This window comes from Dasypus novemcinctus, chromosome 29, assembly GCF_030445035.2.
Source record: "Dasypus novemcinctus isolate mDasNov1 chromosome 29, mDasNov1.1.hap2, whole genome shotgun sequence".
Taxonomy (NCBI): Eukaryota; Metazoa; Chordata; class Mammalia; order Cingulata; family Dasypodidae; genus Dasypus; species Dasypus novemcinctus.
Genome location: NC_080701.1, coordinates 10,838,846 through 10,847,258, shown reverse-complemented (window position 1 = coordinate 10,847,258; position 8,413 = coordinate 10,838,846). Strand labels below are relative to the sequence as shown.

Here is an 8,413-nt window from a genome sequence, read left to right as displayed (position 1 = left end):
TACGGATGCCTTAGATTTTTTGTTAAAAATAGAAGGATCATTTTAATTGGCATACAATGAAGTTAAAGAAAAACTTCTGAGCATATGGCGTCCTGATGTCTTCCAAGTGTGGTTTGATGGGACCTCAGTGACATGAAGAGGAGGTATGATGTAAAAGAAAGCTATTTGAGTACAGCATTGCAAATAAAATTCAAGGAGGCCCTCTGCAATTCGCTTTTCTGTTTCTTTTTTTTTTCTTTCTGGGTGTTATTGCTGCATTTCATTTCCAAACACTAGAAGCGTTACTTGCCAGTTTTACAGGCTAAATTCTGACTCCATCATCTGCTCTCCAAGAACCTGACACGCCCGTCTCCTGGTGCCCTGGAAAAAAGCAGTGTTAGCATAGCAACTCAGCTAAGTGAGGAGGCAGGGGCCTTGTGAGCTGGGGGGTGGGCGTGAGTCCCAGCTCACCTTTAGGCATCTCTCATCCTTAATGACACAGCTCGGACAAGGCGGCCTCTAAGTGCTTTCGGCCCTCTGTGTCCATCACCCTGTGCTTGGCTCCGGGAAAACCCACCAGCTTCCAGCTCCCAGGCCAGCCCCGCTGCATGGGAAGGCCACCCCTCTCCTGTCAGCGGGCAGAACTCGGGGAGTCAAGCGCATGAGGGCTTTTGTGGTGTCGCCCTGCGGTACTCTTGGGATTCACGGTTCCCCATCCAAAGAGGACCCCAGCGCCGTCCTCACACACCGAGGCCACGTAGATCCAAGAACGCCCGAGTGGGCTGGGAAGACAGAAGTGTGGGGGCGTCCTGCAGGGAACAGCCCCGGGGACCTGCCGTCAGGGACCTCGGCCTGGAGCAGCCAGGGCGTTTCGGAGCGGGATCGGGGGAGAGGACGGCCTGGAGCGTGCGGGGCACGACCACCTCCCGGGAGGGGACCGGAACAACCCCCGGGATGGGATGGAGGGGGCCGGGCAGGACTGTCGCAGGCCCCTCCCCAGACGCGCGACGCAGCCCCCGCGTCTCAAGACTTCCAGGCGCTGCGTAACAAAGTTTGAGCAGCCTCCAGCCCCATGTCGCGGGGGTCCGCGGGGCTCCGCTGTCCCCGCCCCTGCTCCCCCGCAGCAGTCGCCGCCGGCGCGCAGCGCTCCTGCCTTTGCAGCCCACGCTCGGGGAGACACGCATCTCGGGGGGCTGCGGTTCCCCGGCAGCCGCCCCCCAGAGCCACGAGGGGCACGCGAAGCCCCCCGCCCAGGCGCCCCTGGCTGTTGGCTGCCCGCGGTGGCCGCCCGCCCTGGGCGCGGGGTCCTCTCCCAGCCATGGGGCGCCCGGCGCTCCTTCTCCTGCTGTCGCCGACGCTGGCCGCGCTCGGCAGCCTCGGGGGCTCGGGTGCCGGTGAGTGGGGCGCGGGGCGGGGCGCCCTCGGAGGGGCCCGCGCCCCGCTCTGCAGGTGGCAGCGGGCGCGGACAGAGAACTCGGGGCACCTTCGCGGGGGGTGCGCGGCGCCCCTCCTCCCGCCGCCTCGCAGTCTCAGCCGCCCTTTCTCGGGGGTGTAGGGGCGCACACGTGGACCTTCGGGGTGGCCGCCCGCCCCCCCGCGCTGGCACCCGCTCCTCCCACACCCCGGGATTTCCCCCCCTTGACAGCCCTGCGTGGTGGGTGGAGGGGTGGGTGGAGGGGTGGGTGGAGGGGTGGGTGGAGGGGTGGTAGGGTGGGTGGAGGGGCGGAGGGGGGTGGAAGGATGGGGTGGAGGGGTGGAAAGCTGGGTGGAGGTGTGCAGGAGAGGGTGGAAGGGGGTGGGGGGGTGGAGGGTGGAGGGATGGGGGGCCGAAGGGTGGAGGGGGGAGGGGGGAGGGGTGGAGGGGTGGGTGGACTCAGCAGGCTGAATTCGGTGACTTTGCCTCTTCCAACCCTCAAGCCGGGGGAGGTGGGTGCCCTCCCCCTCCCTGAGCGGGGCGCACCCTCTCCGTCCACACCCGCAGCCATCTCCTGGGACCCTCCTTTCCCCAACGTGTCGGTGCAGTGGGATTTGCCCCGGCCTCTGCCGGGCCCCGCGCAGGGGTTTAAGCGGGTGGTAAATGGACCCTCTGGGCCCAGGACCTCGCGGAGAGGCACCTCAATCCAGAAACAGCCTGGGAAAAGTGGGGCTCCCGCCTGGGGTGCAATTAGGAAGCAACTTGGCGCAGCTCTTGGTACCGCGCGCTGCAGGCAGTCGAGGCACGGGGCTCGCCCGCCAGCGGGGCCTTTCGGGTGCTCAGGGTGGGAGCTGGGTCTAAGGCCGCCCACTGAATTGAGTCAGGGTCTCGGTGACAGGACATGCAGGGCTCGCGGGACGTGACGTGGGCGGCTTGTGCCCCGGCCAGCTTAGGAGGCGCTGGATGTAGGCTGGTCCCGCACGGCGGGCGCTCCTGATTGGCGGGCCATGGGTACAAGGCCAGGGCTAAGTCCCGGTAACCTACACAGACTTGGTCGGGTTACTACTGCTAACCAGGTCTGCCACGAGCCCCTCGGCCTTGGGGGAGGGGGTTCCTCCTGCGGAAGGGATTGCAGCCTCCAGGACCTCTGGCTAACCTGGTCTGACCACTGCTGTGGTAGGAAGCCTTTACTCTGACCAGTTTATTCGTCCGGCCTCTGAAACAGCATTGAGAGTTACTTTTGTGTGTTTTTTTTTGCTAAGAACCGGTTTGCAGCGCTTCCGGTATGGAGACTTCTGTACAAGGCCTGTTTTAGAACAGCCCCTGATGATGGCCCTTTGTACATGGACAGACTTTGAGAATGCCCCCGTAGATTTAATATACTGACACATGCGTACATCTCTTACGTAGTCACAGCAAGCGTCCACCTAAATTTGAAAAGTGCTTCTGAGCCCTGGCTGCAGCTGATGGGTAGCATCTGTAGGCATTTTTAGCCCCAAATTGAGAATCACCGGGGCAAACGTGGCTCAGGGTGGGGTTCGGGGCAGCACCGGCCTTTGAAGGGTGAAGGCAAGTCCAGCTGGGAACCTTCCTGAAGGAGCTGCCCGAAGAGGTAGCCGGGGCCTTAGCACTTGAGAGCACTGATCTGGCATGTACTGGGCCAAGCCACTTTGTGCTCTCTGAGAGTAGATGGCAACGTGGTTGTTAATAATCACTATCTCCTGAATACTTTCTATAAGCTCGCCTTTTAGAATGAACCAAGTTATTATGTTAAAAAGCTCTGTCTTAGCGGGATACATACAAATAAGACTAAACCACGATGTCCCACCCAAAGAAGGTGTCCCCCATGTGTGCTCTGCCTGAGATTTCCACGTACAGAGCACGTGGCTTTTGTTTTATAGGGGGTTTGGGTGTCTGGGATTGGCTTTTTCTCCGACAGGACAGTGTCGTAAATTAAGCACCAGGCGGGACTTCCTGCGCCTACTTTCTGAGGCCCACATGCCACTTCAGTTTTATTTTTGGCCATTAAACATCTGAGGTTAATGAACAAATTCATGACTTGCATAAAATTCATTGCTTAAATATCTCTCACAAATAACTGAAAAACTTATAAATACCTGTACCCAGACTAGTAGAGACAGTCTAATAAAGTTATGTAGAATCAGAAAATCTTAATTGCACTTTTTTTTAAAAAAGATTTTTATTTTATTTCTCTCCCCTTCCCCCCCCCCCCCCCATCCTGGTTGTCTGTTCTCTGTGTCTATTGCTGCGTCGTCTTCTTTGTCCGCTTCTGTTGTTGTCAGCGGCACGGGAATCTGTGTTTCTTTTTGTTGCGTCATCTTGTTGTGTCAGCTCTCCATGTGTGGCACTATTCCTGGGCAGGCTGCACTTTCTTTCGTGTAGGGCGGCTCTCCTTACAGGGTGCACTCCTTGCGCGTGGGGCTTCCCTACGTGGGGACGCACCTGCGTGGCACGGCACTCCTTGCGTGCATCAGCACTGCGCGTGGGCCAGCTCCACACGGGTCAGGAGGCTCTGGGTTTGAACCTTGGAGCTCCCATGTGGTAGATGGACGCCCTATCCACTGGGCCAAGTCCGCTTCCCATAATCACCCTTTTTTTACATGCACACTTTTCAACTTTACTGGCTAGTGCAAAGCTCTTTTCCAAAACAGAATACAGTTCTTTTCAGTGCAAGCAGAATGTAAGAAGTCTTGTTCCACATCTTCATTGAGCCTTGCCTTGGCTTTGGCAGATGTTTAAACTGTTGCCAGTTTGGTGATGTCTTACTTCCTGGGATGCTGTGCAAAGCCCCGCAAGCTGGCTGGCTCCAAACCCCAGAAATGTATTGCCTCGCAGCTCTGGAGGCCAGAAGCCTGAAGTCAAGGCCAGGCCATGCCTCTTAGGTCTCTCCTGTCTTGTTGCCCCTTGTTGGTTTTGTCTACGGTCATGCCAGTCTCCGTCTTCACGTGGCCCCCTCTCCCTGTGTGTCTGCTCCCCTTCTTAAAGTGACACCAGTCCCACTGGATTCAGGGCCCCTTCCACCCCAGTATGACCTCATTTTAAAATTAATGGAAAACTTTTTATTAGAGAGGTTGAGATTGACAAAAAATCATGGAGAAAAATCTAGAATTCCCATACACTGCCCCCTCCACACCCAGTTTTCCCTCTTCTTAACACATCGCATTAGCTTTGTTCCAATTGATGAGGCAATATTATTATAACTATGCTATTATATAGTCCATAGTTGGACTGTTGTGTAGTCCTATGCGTTTTTAAAAATTTTTATTCTAGTAACATATCTATAACCTATAATGTAAGCTTTAAGCACATTCCCTAATTTCATTTTAAGATGTATCTGTACAGGTCTAAAAGTAAGCCAGAGCCAAGTCCTTTGAGCCTACAGCTCTAATCTTGTAAGTTTCCACACTCTGAGACTTTGAGAGGGAGCTCCAGCTGGAAGGTGTGTTTGTGTCTCTTGAAGCACAAATGCAAGGCTGTGTCTTCCTAAGAGAAGAGCAGGCAAGTGTGCAGCGCGGTGCTCGAGCAGCAAACTGCAACCCCAGAAAGAGCGGGTTCTCCAGGACTGCCACTGCCGAAGCTGGCTGGGTTTTAGGGTACCAACACGCCTTCATCTCTCCTGTAAGATAGTTGAAGCAAGCTCTTTCCCAATGACCTTGGCTGCAGCATGTCATGAAAAGGTGCTTCTTATACCCAAGGAAGCCGGGAACTCCATGGCTCTACTTCCTGGTCCGATGCAGATGCAACAAAGTGCAACATGACGCAGCAAGCTGCATGTGGCGACAGGTGCATTCCAGTGGCTTGGCTCTGCAATGGAGAGCAAGACTGCCCCGACGGCACCGACGAGCAGTGTGGTAAGCGCACGTCACTCCTGTGTCCTTTACTCGTCCCTGTCTGGCCTTCTTGGCACCAACTTGGTCGACAATGTCTGTACTTGTGCCTCTCGCCCTCTTGGTGGATAGTCATCCGTGTTGGCTCTTCTGGGTTGTTGCAGGCCCTCAGTGGGTAGGGCTGGGGCTGGTTTTTCAAATCTGGGTGGCACCGTTGTCAAAACAAGTGGACAGGCAGTCAGCATGGAAAATCCAGGGGAAGCCTGGCTCCTCAACTTAAATTCAGGTTTAGGCCTCTGTAGCAGTGCTACTCGACCTGGAATAATAGAGATTCCTTCATTGGGAACTCATGCCAAACCTGGTGCCCCCAATTATTTCTATCCAATGAATTAAACTTCATAGGCTCAGAGGTTTTATAAGCTAAGAAACAACTTTGCAAATTGAGTACAAATAAAACTGCAAAATCAACAAACGCCAGGTTAGCCATGTCTCCCAGCTTGCTGGAAAAGTGCTTAAGTCCATCTGAGCTAAGAGTGCTCCAGTTCTAGAAGGGACAGGCACACCCCCGGGGTGACCACCTGCTGCCACTAAGTTAGTATGCAGAACCTCGATACTACAGCATGGAACGTTAGAGGTTGGAGTGGCGTTTCACACTTGCAGAAATGCCTTGTCCTGTGCTTGTCTCTCCCTCCCACCTCTCGCCAGCGTCCGCCAGTAGGTGCACTTGGGAGGAACCACGCAAAGGTCTAATTAGACCAAAAAGGAACAGCTTCTAGGCTGTCTTACAGTTTAATATAGTATCAGATGCCACAGGAATCTGGGAAGTGAATCTATAAAACCATGCTGTAAAATACAGTAGCCGCCAGCCATGTGACAATTTAAAATTGTTTAAATAAAAATGAACATTCACTTCCTCTGTCAGGCCAGCTACATTTCAAGTGCTCAATAGCCATGTGTGACGAGTGGCTACCATGCTGAACTACATAGATACAATTGTATATAATGCTGTTCTAGAAGAAGGATGGGGAGACTTAGCTTTTTTGGGCTGTTAGAGGATTGTCTGTGTGATATTGTCGGATAGTATGAAAAGGACTAGCGAGGTTAGAGTTGACTTTAGTGACAAATCGGGAATTCATAATTCTTTCATGAATTGAAGTATTTATATGAAACCCATCCTCTCTTCCTCTTCTTCAACACTGCCACTGACCCACAGAGGAAATATGTCACGGCCACCCACTGGCCTGGCAGTGCGATGATGGGAAATGCATTTTGTTTAGCTGGCTTTGTGATGGCGTTGGTGACTGCTCTGATGGCTCCGACGAGGTTAATTGTGGTATGTACAACGTATTTTTATCTTCAGTCATATCCTCTCTATTATCAGCATTTATTAAAATCAATACTATGAAGTGAAACATGCAACTCATGAAATAGCCGAATGCCGTACATGCTAAGCCCCACTGTTAAGTTGTCTCTCTTGGTACAAATGACTTTTGTGCCCACTTGTTCAGTTTTTGAAGCTGCCTAAAATAAAAATAAGGATTGGTCTTGACTTTTTTGAGGGTGACACTTTTTTGGGGAGTGACACATCTGTATAGGAAGTTTAGTAAATCTCCAGTGGCTAGCATCCCTTTCGATTTTTGGTTTTCTCTAGACCAAGTCCGTGAGCAAGCCTTAAGCCCTGAAAGAAACAGGTGCATAGGCCAGCAGTTCTAGCTCACTGCACCAACTCCCACCTTTTAAACATATTGGCAGCGTGTCCAGACCGAAAAATCCAGTGTCTGGGAAGTCCTCGGTGTCTCGACGCTTGGCAAATCTGCGATGCCCGCAGAGACTGCGAGGACGGGTTTGACGAGGCCTTCTGCCTCCAGAGCCACTGCCCGGCCGGCCAGTGGCAGTGCGGGAACAAGGTGTGTGTTGTGGAGAGCTGGAGGTGCGACGGCGTCGATGACTGCGGGGACTCCTCCGACGAGGACGCCTGCGGTGAGTTCTGGCTTCTCTCCTTGCCTTTACAGGGCAGGCTGGACTGGGCGCTGCCGCTTGCCAGTTGCCTTTTTAATTCCTCTGGCTGAGGCCACCAGCCTGTATCTAAAAACAGGATGTTTCCTGCAAGAGTGAAGACTTAGTTATCCGTGGAAACGTAAAGCCAGGCTGGAACCGTAACGCTGCGAGGTCTTCAGCCTTGCCTAGCCTGGGTCCGGGGCTCAGTTAGGGGAGCACCTGTGCACCTGTGAGGAAAGCCACCTCCTAACAGGTGACTCACACCTGTGCCATAAACAGGGAAGGGAGAAAATCCTCATTAGAGCAGGAAAGCCTCCCAGTTCTTGGCGACTATTATATGCCTTTCCTTTACGCCACATGCGCAATGTAGTGTTACCTCAGAGTTCTCAGTGAACCTCCATCCTAGTAAATCTTTCTTCCCCAGAGTTAAATCTGCAATAATTAATATATTCATGTTCTAACTTAAAAAAAAAAAACTAGTTTCTTAAAGAACGCTTCTTTTAGTGCCAGTGTTGACTAGTACTATCTCAGTTAGAACGATTTAATACAAGAGTCCTTTAAGTTTTTCTAAAAAAATTGTGGTTGTATATATATCAAAATTTCCCGTTTTAACCACTTTTCAGGGTCCCTTTCACTGGTATTAATTACATTCACAATATTGTGCTATCATCAACACTGCCCATTACCACAGCTTTTTCATGACTCCAGACAGAAACTCTATATCTATTAAGCAAACACTCCCTACTCCCTTCTCTCCTTGACCCCTGGGACTCTCCCATCTACTTTGTGTCCATGAATTTGCTTATTCTAGATATTTCATTCAAGTAGAATCATACCATAATTGTCTTTTTGTGTCTGCCTGGCTTATTTCAGGCAATATAATTTCAAGATTCACTGTGTTGCAGCGTATATTAGAATGTTGTTCCTTTTTACAGCTGAATAATATTCCATCATGTGTGTATGCCACATTTTCTTTATCCATTTATCAGTTGATTGGCACTTGGGTATATTCCACATTTTGGTTATTGCAAAGAAAGCTGCTAAGAACATGGATGTACAGGTATCTGTTCAAGTTTCTGTTTTCAGTTCTTTTATGTATATACTTAAAAGTGGAATTGTTGGCTTATATGGTAATCCTATGTTTAACTTTCTGAGATTGCCACATTGTTTTCCA

General features: G+C 51.9%; 1 protein-coding gene across 6 annotated transcripts in view; it reads left to right on the top strand.

The window, feature by feature from the left end:
• The first annotated feature begins 820 nt into the window (after window positions 1–820).
• The window catches only part of LOC131276610 (low-density lipoprotein receptor-related protein 4-like), a 52,839-nt gene continuing 45,246 nt past the window's right edge, over window positions 821–8,413 (top strand). Inside the window, exons 1-4 of one of the 6 annotated variants that reach the window (XM_058290137.1) lie at window positions 821–1,373; window positions 5,152–5,265; window positions 6,455–6,574; window positions 6,994–7,221. In XM_058290137.1, coding sequence (XP_058146120.1) covers window positions 1,052–1,373; window positions 5,152–5,265; window positions 6,455–6,574; window positions 6,994–7,221 — 784 coding nt within the window. In that variant the 5' untranslated portion in view covers window positions 821–1,051. Of the gene's footprint in view, window positions 1,374–5,109; window positions 5,266–6,454; window positions 6,575–6,993; window positions 7,222–8,413 lie in introns of all 6 variants that reach the window. The other 5 variants (XM_058290132.1, XM_058290133.1, XM_058290135.2 and 2 more) reach the window with 5 other exon arrangements.